At 42.7% G+C, this 22,986-nt stretch overlaps 2 protein-coding genes across 2 annotated transcripts; both read right to left on the bottom strand.

The window, feature by feature from the left end:
• Positions 1–4,800: 4,800 nt before the first annotated feature.
• Positions 4,801–6,435, bottom strand: LOC100850808 (elafin). Its single transcript, XM_003586849.6, has 3 exons — positions 6,352–6,435; positions 5,202–5,495; positions 4,801–4,967 (listed from the first exon to the last, which is right to left on the bottom strand). Exons 1-2 carry the CDS (start codon positions 6,431–6,433, stop codon positions 5,203–5,205), a joined length of 375 nt encoding a protein of 124 aa, XP_003586897.2. The 5' UTR covers positions 6,434–6,435; the 3' UTR covers positions 4,801–4,967; position 5,202.
• A 588-nt stretch (positions 6,436–7,023) lies between these two features.
• On the bottom strand, positions 7,024–22,740 carry LOC132346973 (craniofacial development protein 2-like). The gene is made up of 2 exons (XM_059893065.1): positions 17,970–22,740; positions 7,024–7,111 (listed from the first exon to the last, which is right to left on the bottom strand). The coding sequence occupies exon 1, from the start codon at positions 21,933–21,935 to the stop codon at positions 20,769–20,771; it is 1,167 nt and encodes a 388-aa protein (XP_059749048.1). The 5' UTR covers positions 21,936–22,740; the 3' UTR covers positions 7,024–7,111; positions 17,970–20,768.
• Positions 22,741–22,986: the final 246 nt, after the last annotated feature.

The raw sequence follows: 22,986 nt of genomic DNA, 5'->3' as shown, positions 1-22,986 counted from the left end.
ATGGAGATCCCGGCGAGACTGACAGGGCTGCTGCAGCGCGAACTCCAACCAGAAAATAATTCTACTTATTCTGTTTTAGCTTGTCTACCCTCGCCTTATGTTTTTCTTTTTACTAATGACTCCAAGAAACTCAATGTACGCATGACTTATTCAGGTGGACCTAACGTGGTAACTTGTGAACAATGTATGGTTTCATCCTGTTTGACCCCTCAATATAATGTCTGCTCTTTTGTGGTGTTGCGACGCCCACCCTATCTCATGATACCCGTGACGGTGACCTCCCATTGGTATGACAATTATGGTCTCTCCGTGTTACAACAACTACAGGATTTAATGTGATCGCGACGGTTTGTGGGCTTACTTATTTTAGGAATATCAGCTTTAATAGCAGCAATTAGTTCTGTTACTGCGGCAGCAATATCATTGACTCAACAAGCGCATACTGCCCAATATGTTGATACCATGTCTAAAAATGTTTCTTTAACTCTAGCAACTCAGGAAACTAGAGATAGGAAATTAGAGATGAGAGTAGACGCTTTAGAAGAGGCAATAATGCATATTGGGACTGAGTTACAGGCTTTAAAGGTGAAGATGGCTTTGACATGCCACGCTGATTACAGGTGGATATGCGTGACATCTTTGAAGGTAAACGAGACAGATTATGAATGGGAAAAGATTAAAAATCATATCTCAGGTGTTTGGAATAGTTCTGATATTGACCTGGACTTAGGGAAACTTCATAATCAAATACAGACCTTGGAACACTCTCGACTGGATTTTACTGCTGCTGGAGCAGCTAATGACTTTTTTCACACCTTCTCTAACTTCATTTCTGGAAAAAATATTCTGTGTAATATCCCTAGTTATGCTGTCGTTGGTGCTCTAATCGTACTTCTCATAATCATTCTTCCTTGTGTTGTCAGGATTCTTTGGCAGAGCATTTGGAAGCTCGCAACTGAGCTGCATCTGGCTGTTTTAAGAAATAAAAAAGGGGGAGATGCGGGGAGCCAGCGTGAGGCACTCTGCCTGTGACAAAGGTCATGAGGAAGAAGGCTCAACATACGCAAAGGCGGGATTGAGCCTCAGGAGTCCCCCTGGAAATCCTCGAGCATCTACCCCCATAACCAGAGCCTGCCTACTTTACTACTTTGTGCTCTCACCTACACCTCTGACCTTATGGGGGGCTGTCCCCCACCACCTCTTTTGGAGAAGGAGTTAACTTAGAGCTCCAGTTAATAAAAACTCCTGGGCATGACTCCTGTTTTAACCTACAAACTCCTCTGAAGGTTCTCTAGCCTGCCTGACAGGCTTGTCCGGCCACATGTGATTGCTCACAGCCTCCCAACCGTGAGAGGCACAAGATGCTTTAAACGGTCTAAAAACAGGTTCCTTAGAAAAGTTAGAAAATTATTAGTATAAGTATAGTGGGCTGATTAGAAATTGTATCGGTGGAGGGTTTTTCATTTGTTGAGCCAATGTTTACTGCTAAGTCTCCACATCCCCTGCCCTTACACACATTAATGAATATATAGAAGAAATAAGTATTAACCTTTAGACCTTAGGCTAAGTAAATTCTTTCCTTAATTAAAACCCACTACACCCTCACCCTATAGGAATGTAACTTTATTTGGGTGGCGTCTGTTTTAAGAATAATCACCCCTGGAGAAATAAGTGTCCTGGTTGACTGACCACTGTCACAAGGAGAGGGTCATAAATTGTCAGCAGCCCCCCTGGCCAGAAGATGATGTAACACCCCTAAGACCTCTGTATACATTTGTATGAAGCACCTGACTTTGATAAAAGTCAGGACTGCTGACCCCGCATGACTTTTGCATAACATCTCAGTGTATAAAAGTAGACCATGGAAAATAAAGAATTGGGATCAGTTTCTTGAAATACTGGTCTCCCCATGTCGCTCTCTCTCTTAAACTCTGGCTGAGTCTCCATCTGGAGCACAGAACCCACCAAGCTTACTAATTTTGCCTGGGCTTCTAAGATCCGACTAGGGAGGCCTCAGTGTCTCCTCTCCTTCGGGAGAACGGAAGGACGCCTGCGGCCTGCGTAAGTGGTGCAGCTTCTTGTCTTGAAGTTTTATTGGTCTCCCGCGTAAACCAAGCTACTCAGCCTCTTTTCTCCACTGAATTTTCCTACTGAGCTATCCTCATTCTATTACTCTTTACATCTTTAATTAATATCTGATTGAAGCTATTGTATCCTGATCCTCGCCAATGCCGTCCCCACTTCGAACTCCCTGGATCAGCCGGGGCTGGACCCGGGCAGACCATGATGGCTACTCCATTTCTTCTGAGGGATTCCTGTACGCAGTAGTAGATGTAATGGTCATCTGAGTTAAATTCACCCATTCCAGTCCATTTGAGTTCGCTGATTCCTAGAATGTTGACGTTCACTCTTGCCATCTCCTGGTTGACCACTTCCAATTTGCCTTGATTCATGGACCTGACATTCCAGGTTCCTATGCAATATTGCTCTTTATCGGACCTTGCTTCTATCACCAGTCACAGCCACAGCTGGGTATTGTTTTTGCTTTGGCTCCATCCCTTCATTCTTTCTGGAGTTATTTCTCCACTGATCTCCAGTAGCATATTGGGCATCTACTGACTTGGGGAGTTCCTCTTTCAGTATCCTATCATTTTGCCTTTTCATACTGTTCATGGGGTTCTCAAGGCAAGAATACTGAAGTGGTTTGCCATTCCCTTCTCCAGTGGACCACATTCTGTCAGATCTTTCCACCATAACCCGCCCAGTGGAGTACTATTCAGCCATAAAAAAGAATGAAATAATGCCATCTGTAGCAACATGGGTGAACCTAGAGATTATCACACTCAAAGAAGAGAGTCAGAAAGAGAAAGACAAATACTGTATGATGTCACTTACAGGTGGAATCTAAAATATGACCAAAATGACCTTGTCTGTGAAACAGAAATAGACTCACAGACATAGAGAACAGACTTAGGGTTACAAGGGGGTGGGGGTGGGGAGGGAGGGATTGGGAATTTGGGATTAGTAGGTGCAAACTATAATATATAGAATGAATAAACAACAAGGCCCTCCTGTATAGCACAGGGCACTATATGCTGTATCCTGTGATAAATCATAATGGAAAAGCGTATGAAAAAGAGTCTGTGTGGATATGGATAACTGAATCTCTTTGGTGTACAAAAGATATGAACACAACATTGTAAATCAGTTATACTTTAATAAAAATTTTGAAAAACTAGGACTTATCATTTACTAGCTCTGTGTCTTTGGGTGATTAATGACGCTTTCATGACTTCAATCTTTTTGGTTTTTTTGGCTGTGCCGTGTGCCTTGCAGGACCTCAGTTCCCTGATCGAGGATCAAAGCCACACCCTCTGCACTGGAAGCGCAGAGTCTGACTCATTGGATTGTCAGGGAAGTCCCATGGTTTCAATCTTTTAACAAAATTAAAGAGGTGTATATGACCCATCTGAGGGAGTTTTAATGAGAAATAAGACAATACAAAATATTACATGTTTAGTGACAAGACATGTTTTATGACAAGACAAAATATGACATGTTTAGTGCAGGATCTGGAAGAGACAAAACACTAAGACAGAAACCATTCTTACCACCAGCGGTGTATTATATGTTTCTCAGGCCAGAAGTTTAGGCACTGCTCTTGTCTGTGCTCCAAGATGCGTGGTCCAGTCCATCCCCTGGAGAATCAGAGGGGAACCCTGGCTCCTGGGTGGGTGTCTAAGGGACACTGGGCTCTCCGTTCTCTCACCCCCAACAAAGCGTCTGCCCCCCACCTCCCCTCTAGCAGAGTCCAACACACATACACAAGGAAGAGATGTTTCAACACCAGAATATCAGGGCTGAACTGACATTCATTACTATACTTCCAGAATAATTTCACCCAACTCCCCTCAAACTGAATAGTCAAAACTGAGGCTCAGAGAGAGAAAGAGATTTATCTGCAGTCATCTAGCAAGTTGGGAGGAGCCTAGACCTAGAACTCAGATCTCCTGACTCCCATGTGGGGTGCCCATTGCACCCCCAGGCTCCTCCCACTTCTTCCTGGAGAACTCCATTGCACAAGGGCAGTGGGGCAGCTGAGCCAACAGCAAAGCCACAAGGTCATCCAACGTTACCCAACATACACCCTCCTGCTGTCTTCACTCCTCCAGTCTACTCTACCCTAACTTGTATGTCCCCAGAGAACTTTATTCAGCAATGACACAGAAGGATAGATGTGTCTTGCCTCCTCACTCACAATTTGAAATAGAAAGCTGGGAGAAGATATTGCTTCACCCAAAGGAATTACATGTTACTGGAGGTCACCTCAGGCATGAACAGGTGAAATGCTTCATGAACAGGGATTTCCTAGCATCTGTCTTTCTGTCTTCTTGAAGGATACAGATTCATGGGAAACATTAGAGGAAGGGAAGGAGGGAGTCAGAGGTTTAGCCAGGAGGGTTGGTTGGTCACACTGGCAGGGTTGATCATAGCCAGGTCACAAGTGGAGGTCAATGGGAAGGGTTGGGGGTTTATTTCCCTGGTCTGAGGCCAGAGGCCAAATGTCTAGGTTTCCATTTCCTGGTGAAATGGAGGCTGCGGTTCTTGGGTTGATTTTTGGATTTCTACAGTGAACCCTAGGAATAGGCCTCTTGTTCCTGCCCCTGCTCTCCTTCACACCCCAAGAACATCTGCCATGGGTCCTGCTCCACTCTCCACTGGAGACAGGAAGTCCCAAACCCACACCCATCTCCCCAGAGCTCTCGGGGGCCCAGAGGTCACAGGAGCCGGAAACAAACGGAGTTGAAAGCAGTCTTTTATTGGAAAGTCCATGAGGGAGGCAGTCCATGCTCAAGCTTGGGCCTCCCAGATGAGAGGAAGAAGGGGCAGTGTGGGAGAGGGTCGTGCTACAGGCACCGGGGCCTGCATTGCTGGGGACTTCACAGGTGCACAAGCACAGACTCTACCTGGTAGAAGAAAAGAGAATCGGAAACGTGAGTCAGCAGGTGAGAGACTCAGAGGCAGTGGGAGGCAGGACCACGTCCACATGCCATCCTTCTCAGGACCCCAGTTGTAGCCCCTGAGACCCCTCAGTCTCTCCTTCACCTCCCGTGTCCTCTCCCCACTAGCCTAGAATTGCCCTCCGCCAGTCGGCCTCTCTGCGCCCTCACGGTCCTCCTTTCCCTCCACCCATTTCTCACCTCACCAGGGATTCATACAGGTCTTCCCACAAAAGCCTTTACAGCACTTCTTGGCCCCTGGGCAATGAAAATCGCTCAGACACTGGTTAGGGGGATTCCACAAGTTGCAGTGGATCCGAACCCTGGGGCAGAATCCACGCTTGAATGGAAGTCTGGCTCGGTCTTGTGCTACGACTACATCTTGTCCTTTGACTGGGTCTTGACCTTTCACTGGATCTTGTTCTTTGTCAGCAGATTGACCATTGACTGGACCCTTTCCGTTGAATACAACATTTCCTTGACCTTTTGGACTACCTGTTGAAAGGAATATCCCCACATTTAGACCAATGTGTCTGCTTCAACTATCTAGTCTTTCCTCCAGGTCCAGCCACTGCTCACTGCGGTGTCCCTTAAGCTGAGGGACACTGAGACAGAGAAGGCTCACCAGGGCTAGCTGGGGTCTGCACTCTAGGATGGCTGTTCTCTGGGCTTTGGGAAAAAGCTCCATAGGACCAGGTTTCCTTTGGGTGTCCATTTCTTCCCCTCATCCTCCATTCTGGGACTTGGGGTCCTCATGAGGATATGCCAGGGAGGAGTGACTTTCAGGAGATGAGGATACATTGTCATTTTTGAGGAAACTTGGTGGAAGGACAAGGAGCTTTGAGACATATGCCAGGAGACCTGAGCTCCATCCTGCTCTGGAGATTGTCCTGACAATTCCTCACCTCGCTCTAGGTCTCAGTGTCCTGCTTTGGAAAACAGAGGTCTTCAGACTCCATGATTTCTGAGGCCCTGTTAGTTCTTAACCTCCTCTTATAGGAGTGATGTGCTTTGTTGGGACAGGCAGGCAGGGAAGAGACCCCCCACACCCAGGGCCCAGATTCCTGGTGCTCCTTACTTCATTGCATGTTCTGTCCAAGTATCCATGCTTGAGACCAAGGTCATGTTACAACACTCCTTCCACAAACAGCCCTGATTTCTCAGTCTTGGGGCAGAATGCACATGGAGTCTAGTGGGCAATTTCCTACTTCTCTGGATACACTCAAAACCTTCTGTCCAGGTGGAAGAGTGGGCTCCAGCTCTGCATGCTGCCCCTTGTCAAGACCCAGGCTGCCCCCAACATCTTCTCCTCAACCCAAGCCAGCCCCACCCAGGCCACTCATCCACTCACCTTTTACGACAGCTGCCTGTGCCACCAGAGTCCCAAGGACGAGAAGGCCCACCACCTGGACCAAGAAGCTTGTAGTCTTCATGTTGTCAGGAAGGCATATAGCTGAGAGCTGAAGCTAAGCCTAGTTTTATGCAGCTCCAGGTTGGCCTGGTTCCAAGGGTGGGTCTGTGGTTTCACAAAGGATAAGACTTACTTTTTCTTAGTTCTACCAGGAAATATCCACCCCTATCCTGAGAGGGACCTTGGGCCCTCCCCCAGGGATTATCCACAGGGAGAAATGGTGATTGTTACATCATTTCTAATAGCACCAAGAGCTATCTCACATTCTCACAAAGAAGTAGGGCTGGCTGGTCTGTAGGCACCATCATGACCAAATTCTTTATACTTAAAAGAGTATGAAGGCCAAAGGAGAGAGAGGAATCACCCACAGTCATTCAACAAATCAGTGGTAGGGCCGGTGTACTGTTTTCATAGCCAAGCTGTTTTCCCCGCTACTCCCTGGCTCCTGCAAGCCCCAGCCAGACCTACCCTAACAATTTATTCTTCCCAGCATCATACTAGGCTTTTCTTTCATTCTCCCCCTGATCCCAAGAAAACATCTCAAAGGCAAATTTGCCCTGAACGTTTAATGACTAATCATTATACTTTGCTATTTCACAGGCAGTCCCTGAAGTGGACCAAGAAAGTAATAGGGAAGGTGGCATTCGACATCTGGAGTGGTGTGACGCTCTTGAAATCTCAGTAAGAAGAGAGGGAACACCTGTAAAATAAAAGGAAGAAAGTAGAAATCATCTGTAAGGTGGATATCTACAGTGCATACATCCAACATGGCTTCTGCCTTTTTAGAACAGCCCCCCTGTTTCTTCCGAAGAACTCCTGGTTCTTTGCACCATCAACTTAGGAATCTAATGGGAAGTTTTGATCATGAAAGCCTGACACCCAGTCACAGATCAGGGTGTGTGTGTGTGTGTGTATGCGTGTGTGTGGTCTATTGATATCCTTCATTTAAATGGACACTAAGGGGAAGTCCCTCCTTCTGGTAAAGGTAGGAGAGATGAGCCTGAAAACTTCTGAAGCTATGGTTTCAGTCTGGGAGAAGGGAACTTTTTTGAGAAAAATAAATCTAATTCAATTAGAAAAGCAGAGAAATGATGGTAAGAGAGGCTTCAGACGGGACCAGTCAGCCCTTCATTCCCCTTTATCTTGAGAGCAGTTCTTCCCACACCTTTCCCATAGTTCGGTTATGACCCAATAAACTGCCTGAGCTAGTCTGAGTAGGTATTTGTCATTATTGTCCAAGTTCAGAGTAAAAAAAATGAATACCCAGAAGTTAGGTATTGTCAGGGACAGAAACTGAAGTGTGGAAATAACAGTTGAGTTCTGGAGAAGGAAATGGCAACCCACTCCAGTACTCTTGCCTGGAGAATCCCATGGAGGGAGGAGCCTGGTAGGCTGCAGTCCATGGGGTCGCAAAGAGTCGGACACAACTGAGCGACTTCACTTCACTTCACTTCTGCCTCCACACACTTGCAGATAACAAGGCCCATAAGCAAGATAACCACAGCTGATTAAATTAGCAGGCTATCCATCCTCAGCCTTGCCAACAGCCATGTTAGGGCCCAGCAGGAAAAGCTAGGTTAAGCGAAACCAATCATTGTTACTCTCCAAAATATGAGTGGAAAAGTACTTGGAAAATAAAGCAGTTAGCCGTAGGAAGTGAAGCTCAGACAGCACAGAAAACAAAGGTATTAAGTACCTTCATGACCATGAAGAAGAAAGGAACCTAAATGCATGAGCAAGCCAAAAGTATCAATAAAGGAAACTATACAAAAAAGATACACAAAGCAAAGGAAAAGAATACCCCTGGAGGTAAAGTCAACACAAGTGGACCCAGAGAGAGACAGGTATGTGAGAAATGGCTGAATGTAGTTGCAGAGAAGTCTGTATCTGAGGGAAAACAATGATATACTCTCCAGGTTCCTATGCAGACAGGTATAGCAATGTAACAAAGTTCTGGTCAATTAAATATAATGAGAAAGTCCCAAAAGTCTTTTATGAGGGAGCTACACTCTTCTGCCTTTTCTCCATCCTGCTGCCTACAATATAGTAGTGATGGCAGGAGCTATGGCAACAGTTCTGAACCATAAGCTTAAGAGTCCACACAGTGGACAGAAGCATCTTGGGGACCTAATGATTTCTGGACTTACCTGCCTGAGAAAAATATAAACATTTATCTTGTCAAAAAAAAAAACCAAAAAAACAAAAAACAGTTGAGTTCTGAGTGAGACAGGGAGGAAAGCAAACTAAGTATTTTATAGTCAAACAGTTTAAATCTCCATCCTTTGTTTCTTGGGCCTCAGACCTCATCGTGTCCACCAGTGCTGCTGAAACATTAAGGAGCTATAACAAAGACAAGATGTTGGAGTTGGCAGGCTACTTAAAAAAAGAAAAAGCTCCTCACAAAATAAATTATGCAAACAAAAACGTGTGTAGAACTGATACTCCTTAAAGAATTAAAACATTAAAATGGCAGCCAGCACTCACGTACCAAGAACAAAAAGAGAGTATTTCTAGTATATATGCCGTATCAACATTTATTCCTCGCCAGTTTCTTACCTGTCCATCTTCCACACAGGTAACCACTTTCTTGGATTTTCTAATTTTCTGTTAACTCAAGCATCTGGCTCATTTCTCACTGGGTTGTCTACCTTTTCCTCATTGTTTTGTAGAGAGAAGAAACTGTCACACATTACTAGTAAGACTGTATATTCATGCAACCTGTTTGAAAATACATTTGGCATAGCTAGTAAAATTAAACATGAGCAAAATCTTTTCGATTTTTACCAATCTGATGAGTGAGAAGTGATGCACTGCTGAAGGTTTTAGTTAGCATCTTTCTCAGTTCAGTTTAGTTCAGTCACTCAGTCATGTCCTACTCTTTGCAACCCCGTGGCCTGCAGCATGCCAGGCTTCCCTGTCCTTCACCAACTCCTGGAGCTTGCTCAAACTCATGTCCATTGAGTCAGTGATGCCATCCAACCATCTCATCCTCCATTATCCCCTTCTCCTCCTGCCTTCAATCTTTCCCAGAATTAGGGTCTTTTCCAATGAGTCAGTTCTTTGCATCAGGTGGCCAAAGTAATTGGAGATTCAGCTTCAGCATCAATCTTTACAATGAATATTCAGGACTGATTTCCTTTCAGATTGACTAGTTTGATCTCCTTGCAGTCTAAGGAGTCTTCTCCAAGAGTCTTCTCCAGCACCACAGTTCAAAAGCATCAATTCTTCAGGGCTCAGCTTTCTTTATAGTCCAGCTCGCATATCCATACATGACTACTGGAAAAACCATAGCTTTGACTAGAAAGACTTTTGTCAGCAAAGGAATGTCTCTGCTTTTTAGTACGCTGTCTAGGTTGGTCAAAGCTTTTCTTCCCAGGAGCAAGTGTCTTTTAATTTCATGGCTGCAGTCACCATCTGAAGTGATTTTAGAGCTCAAGAAAATAAAGGAGTACATCAAGGCTGTATATTGTCACCCTGATTATTTAACTTATATGCAGAGCACATCATGTGAAATGCTGGGCTGGATGAAGCACAAGCTGGAATCAAGATTGCCAGGAGAAATATCAACAACCTCACATACGTAGATGACACCTCCCTTATGGCAGAAAGTAAAGAGGAACTAAAGGGCCTCTTGATGAAAGTGAAAGAGGAGAGTGAAAAAGCTGGCTTAAAACTCAAGAGTCAAGAAACTAAGATTATGGCATCCGGTCCCATCACTTCATGGCAAGTAGACGGGGAAACAATGGAAACAGTGAGAGACTTTAGCATTTCTCCATCATGAATTATTTCAAGCATTTTTCATATCTTAAAAGCTACTTATATTTCTTTATCTGAAAACATTATTTCTTTTGCTCATTTTCCTATATATTCTTTAGCTTTTTTCTTGTCAATTTATAGCACTCCTTACATATTATAGAGAAAGGTCTTTATCTGTGATATGGTTTGTAAGTAAAAATTTTAACTCATTCTTAGACCTGCTCAAAATAGCTCAGGGTGGCACTCTTTTCTCCTGTTCTCTAGATAATGCCTGCTGTTGTTCGATTCTTTCTGCTCTGGACTTATGCATTTCTGCTTCATGATATCCTTAAACTGGTGAAATTGTTTCATTAATGTTTTCAATTCACGTGACAAAAAAAACTAAATGCTACAAAAGGATCATAGAAAAAGTAACTTTCTAAACTGTAACTGACACAAGAAAAAGTAGAAAACCATTGCAAAGATGGAAACAATGGTCAACAATATTTGACCAAAGAAAAGCTCCATGATAAGACCTCTTCGTAAGCATATTCTATAAGGCAAACAAGGAACAAATAATTCTAATATGACATAATTAGAAAATAAGAAACAAGGAATAACTAACTCTAATATGACATAAACAGAAAATAAACAACTCCCAGCATGTCATATGAAGTAAACATAATCTTGATAGCAGAGCTTAATAAGGACTCATGTCAATTATATGTCAATAAAGCTGTTTACAAATAAAATTATCAACAAGGATTCTATGAAAAAGGAAGATTTTAAGTAAATCTTATTCATAGAACATAGATTCATGAACACAAAAATCAACTATGTTCATAAAATTTCAAACAGATCTACAGATAATTGTTAGAATCAATGAGAATTTATCACAACAGATGCATACAAAGGAAATATACAAAACTCAATGGTACTACATAAATCAACAACACAAATCAGCAAATGAAATTTCAATAATTTTTTAGTTCAGTTCAGTTCAGTCACTCAGTCGTGCCCAACTCTTTGCAACCCCATGAATTGCAGCACACCAGGCCTCCCTGTGCATCACCAACTCCTGGAGTTCACCTAAACTCATGTGCATCGAGTCGGTGATGCCATCCAGCCATCTCATCCTCTGTCATCCCCTTCTCCTCCTGCCCCCAATGCCTCCCAGCATCAGGGTCTTTTCCAATGAGTCAACTCTTCGCCTGAGATGGCCAAAGTATTGGAATTTCAGCCTCAGCATCAGTCCTTCCAATGAACACCCAGGACTGGTCTCCTTTAGGATGGACTGGTTGGATCTCCTTGCAGTCCAAGGGACTCTCAAGAGTCTTCTCCAACACCACAGTTCAAAAGCACCAATTCTTTGGTGCTCCAAAGCTTTCTTCCCAGTCCAACTCTCATATCCATACATGACCACTGGAAAAACCATAGCCTTGACTAGACAGACCTTTGTTGGCAAAGTAATATCTCTGCTTTTTAATATGCTATCAATAATTTGTATAATCATATAAAACATGAAAAGCTTATAAATACACATAATAGGTTTTGTGCAGAAACGCTACAAAGAAAATTATAAAACTTTAGTGACAGACATTTTTTAATACCCCTAAATCAAATGTATATGATGTTCATGGATTGGAAGACTCAATATGATAAGCATGCCAATTCTCTTCAAATTGATTTTCAGTCTCAAGGCAATCAAACCCCCAGAAAAGTTTTTGCAAAAGTAAACCAAGAGAAATTTAGCAATGCAATTCTGAAATGCATACAAAAAATGCAAAAGGCATGATAGCCAAAATACTCTTGAAGAAGAATAATTTAATAAGACTTGATGTAAGAGATATCAAGTTTTATTTTAAAGCTGTAATAATTATGATAAAGTGGTATTACAACAACCATAGACAGATACACAAATGAAAAAAAATAGAGTCACCAGAGAGATGACTTGCGCATAATGAGAGTATGTTTCTAACTTGGTTATAGTAAACAAATATCACTACTGTCATATTAAGTAGGCTGCACATCATAATATTAATATACATTCCCTAAGTGGTTGAAGATCCAACCAGCCCATTCTAAAGGAGATGAATCCTGGGTGTTCTTTGGAAGGAATGATGCTAAAGCTGAAACTCCAGTACTTTGGCCACCTCATGTGAAGAGTTGACTCACTGGAAAGGACTCTGATGCTGGGAAGGACTGGGGGCAGGAGGAAAAGGGGATGACAGAGGATGAGATGGCTGATGGCATCACCGACTTGATGGACATGAGTTTGAGTGAACTCCGGGAGATGGTGATGGACAGGGAGGCCTGGCGTGCTAGGATTCATGGGGTCGCAAAGAGTCGGATACGACTGAGCAACTGAACTGAACTGAACTGAAGTGGTTGAAGGAGGATACAGGTTAAGAAGGCAGGATAGAAGGAAGGAGAAGAAAAATAAATAAATAAATGTTGCTTTACCAAAAAACTCATCATGTCTGATGGGATCCTGTTACATTTATTAATATATTACCAAGAAATGAATATCACTAGATCTCTGTTTACTGACTTCCAGTGATGTCCATGCAATCCTACCAACAGAAAAAAAAGTTGGAGAGTACTATACGGGTTTTGATAATATTCCAGTTGAACATAGAACTCCTGTATATGAAAATACTTGTGTGTGAAAAAGGAAAAGTGTTTGAAGGAATAGCCACTGCTGTGAATACTGGTTACATGATGATGATGGGAGGGAAAAGAGGAAAAGCACGAGTAGCTCTGCCTTTATCCATATCAGTTTCTAATTTTTTTCTTGTTACAGCTGTCGATGAAAGTTCAATTAACAATTAAGAAGAAAGAGTCTGAACCAGACTGAGGATTATAACCCAGAAGAGAGACTCTCAGAAAGCTCTAAGAAACTGTTCCGCCAGGTGCAAGTTGAAGGCACAGGCATACAAGTTTTTGAGACAAAGGATCACACATCAAAATGACATAGTGATATTTTATACAAAGTTCACCAAGGACCATAGTGCCAGTAAGCAGGCATAAAGAGAGAAGGAAGTTCGTGATCCCCCACAGAGTTGGGGAAGAATGCTATCCTTTTAAGAAATTATATTGCTATTGTCAGAAGAAAGGAGGAAATGTTATTTTTAAGGTCAAGCAGACACTCCTGTCTTCGAGGAAGTTTGTTTAATATGTAATGCAAGCTTACACTACACATTAGGGAGGAAGGGAAGAGGCCCAAATGGATGCAGAGAGAGAATTTTGTGTTTAATTTTTTCTTATCCTGCCTGGAAATAAGGATTTTATTTCATCACAGCAAAAATCACTACTCTTATGATCCGAACATATCAAATAAAGAAAATTAAAATTCGTAATTTGTTGTTGTTGTTTGTTGCTAAGTCATGTCCAACTCTTTTGCAACCTCATGGACTGTAGCCCCCCAGGCTCCTCTGTCCATGGGATTTCTCAGGTAAGAATACTGGGGAGGGTTGCCATTTCCTTCTCCAGGGGATCTTCCTGACCCAGTGATCAAACTCACATCTCCTGCATTGGCAGGCAGATTCTTTACCACTGAGCTACCAAAATTCATTATAGGTTAGAATAAAGCACTCAAGTAATCACGTGAGTGGAGAAAACAGGGTAATTGAGAGTTGCATCTAAAGAAATGATTATATACACATATAATCATTGTAAGTGTTACAAAGGGATGTATAAAATATGTCATAATGTAAAAGTAAAACAGTGCATGAATCAGAGGCAGTCAAAAGAAACACCTAGGTAGTTCAAGCAGAAAAGGAATTTCAGCTATTGTATGAGCACATCTCATTGTAAGAACCCGAATCACCCGTGAAATCCTGGATATGAAGGAGTCTGGGGAAAGATAGGCATTTGATTTACAACCCCTGCAGGAAGGCAGTCTGGGAGCAGCTGAAATGCATGTAGATGGAGACTCTGCACAGTACCTGCCATACCCCAGCTCCCTCCCATACTGACACTTCCGATTAGAAAATATTCACCTCTCAGAAAGCAAAGTGCCCACCTAGAGTGGGAGCTGAAGTGAGTGGGTCTGAGAATAAGCAAGGCAGGACACAAGTGCTGGGAGATATGAATAAAATAAATAGAGAAGAATACAGGGTATTTATGAGAGCGGTTGTTACCTAGCAATGCTGGAGTAATATCTCATAGTGGCCAGGGCTGATGGTGGGAGCCCTCTTTCAACAAGTACCTAAGAAAGAGAAGTCCACCTATGTATTAGGAAAACTGCAACAGAGGAGGGAGCCCTTGAGCTAAATTAAGAAACCTATTACTTCCAACCCTTCCCACTCAAATAAGATACTCCTTTCAAAAGATAGTCCATGACTCTGATTTTAAAATCAGAAAGAAATTTGGAAATCATATAAGCTGTATAAAGAGACTCCTTTTTAAAAAAACAGAAATGAGAAGCAAACCTTAAAAGCATTTGAAAGAGGAGTTTTAAAATCCCCAGTAAAATGTCACCACAAAGCTGAGAAAAAAATTATAATCCAAAATAGATTTTTAAAACTAGTGAAGCAAATTAAAGGTATGAGGAGAAGTGAAAGTCGCTCAGCCATGTCCAACTCCGCTACCCCATGGATTTGTAACTGAACTGAGGCTTCTCTGTCCATGGAATTCTCCAGGCAAAAATACTGGGGTAGGTAGCCGTTCCCTTCTCCAGGGGATCTTCCAAGCTGAGGGAATGAACCCAGGTCTCCCACACTAAAGGCAGATTCTTTACTGTCTGAGCCACCAGGGAAGCCCAGAGGTATGAGGAATCATCATAAGACAGAAATATAGAAACCCAAAAAGAGATAGCAAAGTAACAGGAAGATGTGAAATAGAATCTGATGGAGAGAAGAGAAATTGAAGAAAAGAAGAAAAATATTTCATAAATAAGGACTAAGTAAAGTAAGGAAGAAAAAGGGAACCATAAGAAAAGCATATGACATAAAAATAAAAACAACAAAAGAAGTAGCTTAAAAACAGAGTCTTAAATATTAAAAAGTCAGTGAAGATCCACCAGACACAAAAATCAAGTCCTACCATGAAGAAAACCAAGTCAACAAAACAGAAGAATTATTTAAAACAATAATTGAGGAAAATATTTCTGAAATAAAAGATTTGAGTCTACAATTAAAAGCTCACATTATAGTAAACACAAGATGAATGCAAGTAAATATTGTGGTCTTTCAAGATAAAAACAGAAGTCTTCAGGAGGCCAACACCCCCCGTCCAACTAAAAAAGAAACAAAACCTTAAAAAATCAGGTTGTAAGATCGCAATACTCAATGCCAGAAAATAGTGAAGCAAAACTTAGATACTCTATGGAAGAAAATATGCACTGAGGATTTTTGTACAACTAATTTGTCCTTGACCTAAATATATTTGTAAATGTGCAAGAACTCAAGAAAGATTGTTTCTGATAACTTTCCTGGGGAGTTTCCAAGAGACAAGATTTATTCAATCAAGAAACATTTGCAGGAATTAGCAACATGATTATTATTGAGTACTGAACATTTTCATTGTGGAATTAAGTCTGATGCAGGAGTAATAAATAGTATGTAAATGTGACCTATTGTGATAAAGTACAAATACCAAAACTTCCATCAGATAGGAGGATGAGGGAGAGAGGTAGCTCAAAGAGTAAGTCCACTGACTGCTTTATATATAATAGCTTCAAGTCAAAGGATATTTAAAACACATAAGCTTCAACAAAATTAAAAACTTGTGCATCAAAGGATCCTAGCAGGATAGTGAGAAGATCCTGCTGAGAAGAAGAAACAAACCAGGTCTCTGATAAGGGCCTATGACCCAGACTATACAAAGATCTCACAACTCCACATTAAAAAGATGAACAACCCAATTTAAAAACGGGCAAAGAACTTAGACATTTCTCTGAAGATACACAAGTGGCCAGTGAGCACCAGGAAAAGATGCTCAACATCACTAGTCATTGCTGCTGCTAAGTCACTTCAGTCGTATCTGACTCTTTGCAACTCCACGGACTGTAGCCTGCCAGGCTCCTCCGTCCATGGGATTTTCCAGGCAAGAATACTGGAGTGGGTTGCCATTTCCTTCTCCAGTCATTAGTCATTAGGCACATGCAAATCAAAATCACAGGATACCACTTCATCCCCAATAGTATGACTATAAGAAAAAAAAAATTAATGGAAAATGACAAGCATCAACCAGGAGGTGAAGAAATTGGAACCCTTGTACATTGCTGGGGAGAAGGTAAAATGGTGCAAACTCTGTGGAAAACAGCCTGACTATGCCGGGAGCCGGCGAGAGGCACTCCACTCATGACAAAGGTCATGAGGAAGGAGGCTCGGCATACGCAAAGGCAGGATCGAGCCTCAGGAGTCCCCCTGGATATTCTCGAGCATCTACCCCCAAAAGCCAGAGTCTGCCTACTTTACTGCTTTGTGCTCTCACCTCTGACTTTACTGGGGGCTGTCCCCCACCACCATCTCGCTCTCTCTGACAAAGAGTTAACTTACAGCTCCAGTTAATAAGTTCCTGGGCATTAGGAGTGTTTAAATCTAAACCCCTCAGATAGCTCTCTAACTCACCTGACAAGTTTACCCGGACTCCTACAGCTATGCATACGATTGTTTACAGTCTCTCAGCCTCGAGAGGCACGGGAAGCTTAAGATATTCAAATAGCTTAGAGCCTCTCAGAGAGTTAGAAACTGTCAGAATAAAACTAGTAAAAGATTTCATTGATGAGCCAATGCTTGCTGCCAAGTTTCCACATCCCCTGTATTGTATCCTTGAATGTGTATTAATTAATATAGTTGGTATGTAGAAAAAATAAGTAGTGGCCTTGGTGTTAGCAACTTTAGACCCTTAAGGTAATAAATTCTTTCCTTTGTTGTAAACCCACTGCACCTCTGCCCTATAGGAATGAAACTAACACCTTCGGAAGATGGCACCAAACCTTAAAATAATTACTCTTAGAGAAAATAAGTCTTACGGTTGACAAACCTTTGTCAAGAGTCATAAAATGTTAATAGGTCTTCTGGCCAGAAGATGATGTCAATCACCTAAACAATTTGTATACGATAAATTTGCAGGAAAGAAACCCTGGTTTTTGATAAGGATCAAAGACTGCTGACTTTGCACGATTTCACATCCCCTATTATCCTCTATGTGTAACTTAGGGTATAAAAGCCCCGGTTGAAAATAAAGCTACGGGCCTTGCTCACCAAAGCTTGGTCTCCCCATGTCATTCTTTCTTTTCACATTCCAGCTGAAGTTTCCATCTGGAGCGCGGATATCCTCTGCGACCATTTATTTGCCTGGGCTTCTAAGACCCACTTGAGAAGGTGTCTAAGGTGGGGCACCTTCTGCTATTCGAGAGGGCGCCTGTGGCCTCCGTGGTCACAGCTAACCTGGTGTCACAGGTTATATTGATTTTCCGCGTAAACCAAGCTACTCAGCCTCTTTTCTCCACTGATTTTCCTACTGAGCTATCCTCATTCTATTACTCTTTATATCTTTGATGAATATTTAAATTAATCACCGACGCTGTCTCCCCTTCGAATACCCTGGATCAGCCGGGGCTGGTCTCCGGCATGACAGTTCCTCCGAAAGGTCAGCATAGAATTACCAGATGACTCAGCAATTCCACTCCCAGATGTATATGTAAAAGAACTGAAAACAGGAAGTTCTGGTCCATGACTGAGACACAGGAGGCTTCTCAACTCACCTCCACCCCTGGTCACACAAAGTTGACAGCTACAACACAAAGCCATTGAAAGAAATCCAGTAATGAGTTGAGCCAGTGCTACATATTGGGCAAGCAAGAAAATACTCACATTGGAGAGGGTCTTGGCACACCCTCAAGCCACGAAGAACAAAGAAGGTCGCTTGGACAATTAGAAGGGTTCGAGACACAACCAAGAGCTTGGGAGGATGGGACGATGAGGTTCCTCTCCTATATGTGGTCACGTGGTCAAAACTGGAAGATGTTGCTATTTTATCTAATGCCCAGCAGCCAGTACAGACTGTGGAGGAAAATGAAGTCTCCACACTGGGTCTTGCACATTTTCCCCACACTTGCAGGTAGCTCCCTACTGGGCACACCCACTTTCCCTGCAGGCTCCAACCCAGACCAGCGACCCTCAGCTCTGCTAGCCCTGCCATCTTACCTCATTATGTCCCAGGAATATCAGAAAGTGTTCTGCAACAGTTTACTGGGAGGTCCCTGCTCTTTAAGCATCTCTCCTGTTGGAATCTGGAGATTCAGCTCCACTGGCAGGTACTCCATCTGCCTGGTTGGCATAGTAACCTCCTTCCTGTGGTCTCTTTTGAGAAATAAATGATAAGGCAAAACACCCTGAGTCTCTGATATGTTAGAATAATTTAGTGGCATGAGCAGTGTCCTCACAGTTCAGTTCAGTTCAGTTCAGTTGCTCAGTCACGTCCGACTCTTTGCGATCCCATGGACTGCAGCATGCCAGGTTTCCCTGTCCATCACCAACTCCCAGAGTTTACCCAAACTCATGTCGATTGAGTCAGTGATGCCATCCAACCATCTCATCCTCTGTCATCCCCTTCTCCTCCTGTCCTCAATCTTTCTCAGCATCAGGCTCTTTTCACATGAGTCAGTTCTTTGTATCAGGTGGCAAAAGTATTGGAGTTTCAGCTTCAACATCAGTCCTTCTGATGAACACTCAGGACTGGTTTCCTTTAGGATGGACTGGTTGGATCTCCTTGCAGTCCAAGGGACTCTCAAGAGTCTTCTCCAACATCACAGTTCAAAAGCATCAATTCTTCAGTGCTCAGCTTTCTTTACGGTCCGACTCTCACATCCATACATGTCAACTGGAAAACTAGCTTTGACTAGATGGACCTTTGTTGGCAAAGTGATGTCTCTGCTTTTTAATATCCTCTCTTGGTTGGTCATAACTTTCCCTCCAAGGAGTAAGCGTCTTTTGATTTCATGGCTGCACTCAACATCTGCAGTGATTTTGGAGCCCCAAAAATGAAGTCAGCCACTCTTTCCACTGTTTCCCCATCTATTTGCCATAATGGGACCGGATGCCATGATCTTCGTTTTCTGAATGTTGAGTTTTAAGCCAACTTTTTCACTCTCCTCTTTCACTTTCATCAAGGGGCTCTTTAGTTCCTCTTCACTTTCTGCCATAAGGGTGGTGTCATCTGCATATCTGAGGTTATTGATATTTCTCCCAGCAATCTTGATTCCTGCTTGTGCTTCGTTCAGCCCAGTGTTTCTCATGATGGACTCTGCATAGAAGTTATATAAGCAGGGTGAGCATATACAGCCTTGACATACTCCTTTTCCTATTTGGAACCAGTCTGTTGTTCCATGTCCAGTTCTAACTGTTGCTTCTGACCTGCATACAGATTTCTCAAGAGGTAGGTCAGGTGGTCTGGTATTCCCATCTCTTGAAGAATTTTCCACAGTTTATTGTGATCCACATGGTCAAAGGCTTTGGCATAGTCAATAAAGCAGAAATAGATGTTTTTCTAGAACTCTTTTGCTTTTTCCATGATCCAGCGGGTGTTGGCAATTTGATCTCTGGTTCCTCTGCCTTTTCTAAAACCAACTTGAACTCCTGGAAGTTCACAGTTCATGTATTGCTGAAGCCTGGCTTGGAGAATTTTGAGCATTACTTTACTAGTATGTGAGATGAGTGCAATTGTGCGGTAGTTTGAGCATTCTTTGGCATTGCCTTTCTTTGGGACTGGAATGAAAACTGACCTTTTCCAGTCCTGTGGCCACTGCTGAGTTTTCCAAATTTGCTGGCATATTGAGTGTAGCACTTTGACAGCATCATCTTTCAGGATTTGAAATAGCTCAACTGGAATTCCACCACCTCCACTAGCTTTGTTCATAGTGATGCTTTCTAAGGCCCACTTGACTTCACATTCCAGGATGTCTGGCTCTAGGTGAGTGATCACACCATTGTGATTATCTGGGTCCTGAAGACCTTTTTTGTACAGTTCCTCTGTGTATTCTTGCCACCTCTTCTTAATATCTTCTGCTTCTGTTAGGTCACTACCATTTCTGTCCTTTATCAAGCTCATTTTTGCATGAAATGTTCCCTTGGTATCTCTAATTTTCCTGAAGAGATCTCTACTACTACTACTACTAAGTCACTTCAGTCGTGTCCAACTTTGTGCAACCCCATAGACAGCAGCCCACCAGGGTTCCCCATCCCTGGGATTCTCCAGGCAAGAACACTGGAGTAGGTTGCCATTTCCTTCTCCAATGCACGAAAGTGAAAAGTGAAAGTGAAGTTGCTCAGTCGTATCCGACTCTTAACGACCCCACGGACTGCAGCCCACCAGGATCCTCCGTCCATGGGATTTTCCAGGCAAAAGTACTGGAGTGGGGTGCCATTGCCTTCTCTGGAAGAGATCTCTAGTCTTTCCCATTCTGTTGTTTTCCTCTATTTCTTTGCCTTGATCGCTGAGGAAGGCTTTCTTATCTCTTCTTGCTATTCTTTGGAACTCTGCATTCAGATGCTTATATCCTTCCTTTTCTCCTTTGCTTTTCACTTCTCTTCTTTTCACAGCTATTTGAAAGGCCTCCCCAGACAGCCATTTTGCTTTTTTGCATTTCTTTTCCATGGGGATGGTCTTGATCCTTATCTCCTGTACAATGTCACGAACCTCATTCCATACTTCATCAGGCACTCTATCAGATGTAGGCCCTTAAATCTATTTCTCACTTCCACTGTATAATTATAAGGGATTTGATTTAGGTCATGCCTGAATGGTCTAGTGGTTTTCCCTACTTTCTTCAATTTAAGTCTGAATTTGGTAATAAGGAGTTCATGATCTGAGCCACAGTCAGCTCCTGGTCTTGTTTTTGTTGACTGTACAGGGCTTCTCCATCTTTGGCTGCAAAGAATATAATCAATCTGATTTTGGTGTTGACCATCTGGTGATGTCCATGTGTAGAGTCTTCTCTTGTGTTGTTGGAAGAGGGTGTTTGCTATGACCAGTGCAATTTCTTGGCAAAACTCTATTAGTCTTTGCCCTGCTTCATTCCGTATTCCAAGGCCAAATTTGCCTGTTACTCCAGCTGTTTCTTGACTTCCTACGTTTGCATTCCAGTCCCCTATAATGAAAAGGACATCTTTTTTGGGTGTTAGTTCTAAAAGGTCTTGTAGGTCTTCATAGAACCATTCAACTTCAGCTTCTTCAGCATTACTGGTTGGGGCATAGACTTGGATTACTGTGATATTGAATGGTTTGCCTTGGAAACGAACAGAGATCATTGTGTTGTTTTTGAGATTGCATCCAAGTACTGCATTTCGGACTCTTTTGTTGACCATGATGGCTACTCCATTTCTTCTGAGGGATTCCTGTCCGCAGTAGTAGATGTAATGGTCATCTGAGTTAAATTCACCCACTCCAGTCCATTTTAGTTTGCTTATTCCTAGAATGTCAAGATTCACTCTTGCCATCTCTTGTTCGACCACTTCCAATTTGCCTTGATTCATGGACCTGATATTCCAGGTTCCTATGCAATATTGCTCTTTACAGCATCGGATCTTGCTTCTATCAGCAGTCACAGCCACAGCTGGGTATTGTTTTTGCTTTGGCTCCATCCCTTCATTCTTTCTGGAGTTATTTCTCCACTGATCTCCAGTAGCATATTGGGCACCTACTGACCTGGGCAGTTCCTCTTTCAGTACCCTATCATTTTGCCTTTTCATACTGTTCATGGGCTTCTCAAGGCAAGAATACTGAAGTGGTTTGCCATTCCCTTCTCCAGTGGACCACATTCTGTCAGATCTTTCCACCATAACTCGCCCAATGGAGTACTATTCAGCCATAAAAAAGAATGAAATAATGCCATCTGTAGCAACATGGGTGAACCTGGAGATTATCATACTCAATGAAGAGAGTCAGAAAGAGAAAGACAAATACTGTATGATATCACTTATAGGTGGAATCTAAAATGTGACAAAAATGACCTTATCTGTGAAACAGGAACAGACTCACAGACATAGAGAACAGACTCAGGGTTACAAGGGGGTGGCGGTGGGGAGGGAAGGATTGGGGGTTTGGGATTAGTAGGTGCAAACTATAATATATAGAATGAATAAACAACAAGGCCCTCCTGTATAGCACAGGGCACTATATGCAGTATCCTGTGGTAAATCGTAATGGAAAAGCATGTGAAAAAGAGTCTGTGTGGATATGGGATAACTGAATCTCTTTGCTGTACAAAAGAAATGAACACAACATTGTAAATCAGTTATACTTCAATAAAAATTTTGAAAAACTAGGACTTATCATCATTTACTAGCTCTGTGTCTTTGGGTGATTAATGACGCTTTCATGACTTCAATCTTTTTGGTTTTTTTACTGTGCCGTGTGCCTTGCAGGACCTCAGTTCCCTGATCGAGGATCAAAGCCACACCCTCTGCACTGGAAGCACAGAGTCTGACCTATTGGATTGTCAGGGAAGTCCCATGGTTTCAATCTTGTAACAAAATTAAAGAGGTGTATATACCCATCTGACGGAGTTCTAATGAGAAATAAGACAATACTTATGACATGTTTAGTGCAGGATCTGGAAGAGACAAAACTCTAAGACAGAAACCATTCTTACCACCAGTGGTGTATTAGAGGTTTTTCAGGCCAGAAGTTTAGGCCCCGCTCTTGTCTGTGCTCCGAGATGCGTGGTCCAGTCCATCCCCTGGAGAATCAGAGGGGAACCCTGGCTCCTGGGCGGGTGTCTAAGGGACACTGGGCTCTCTGTTCTCTCACCCCCAACAAAGCCTCTGCTCCCCACCTCCCCTCTAGCAGAGCCCAACACACACATACAAAGAAGAGATGTTTCAGCACCAG

Source organism: Bos taurus, chromosome 13, assembly GCF_002263795.3.
Source record: "Bos taurus isolate L1 Dominette 01449 registration number 42190680 breed Hereford chromosome 13, ARS-UCD2.0, whole genome shotgun sequence".
NCBI lineage: Eukaryota > Metazoa > Chordata > Mammalia > Artiodactyla > Bovidae > Bos > Bos taurus.
The sequence above is the reverse complement of the archived record's forward strand: the minus strand, read 5'-3'. Positions and strand labels throughout refer to the sequence as shown.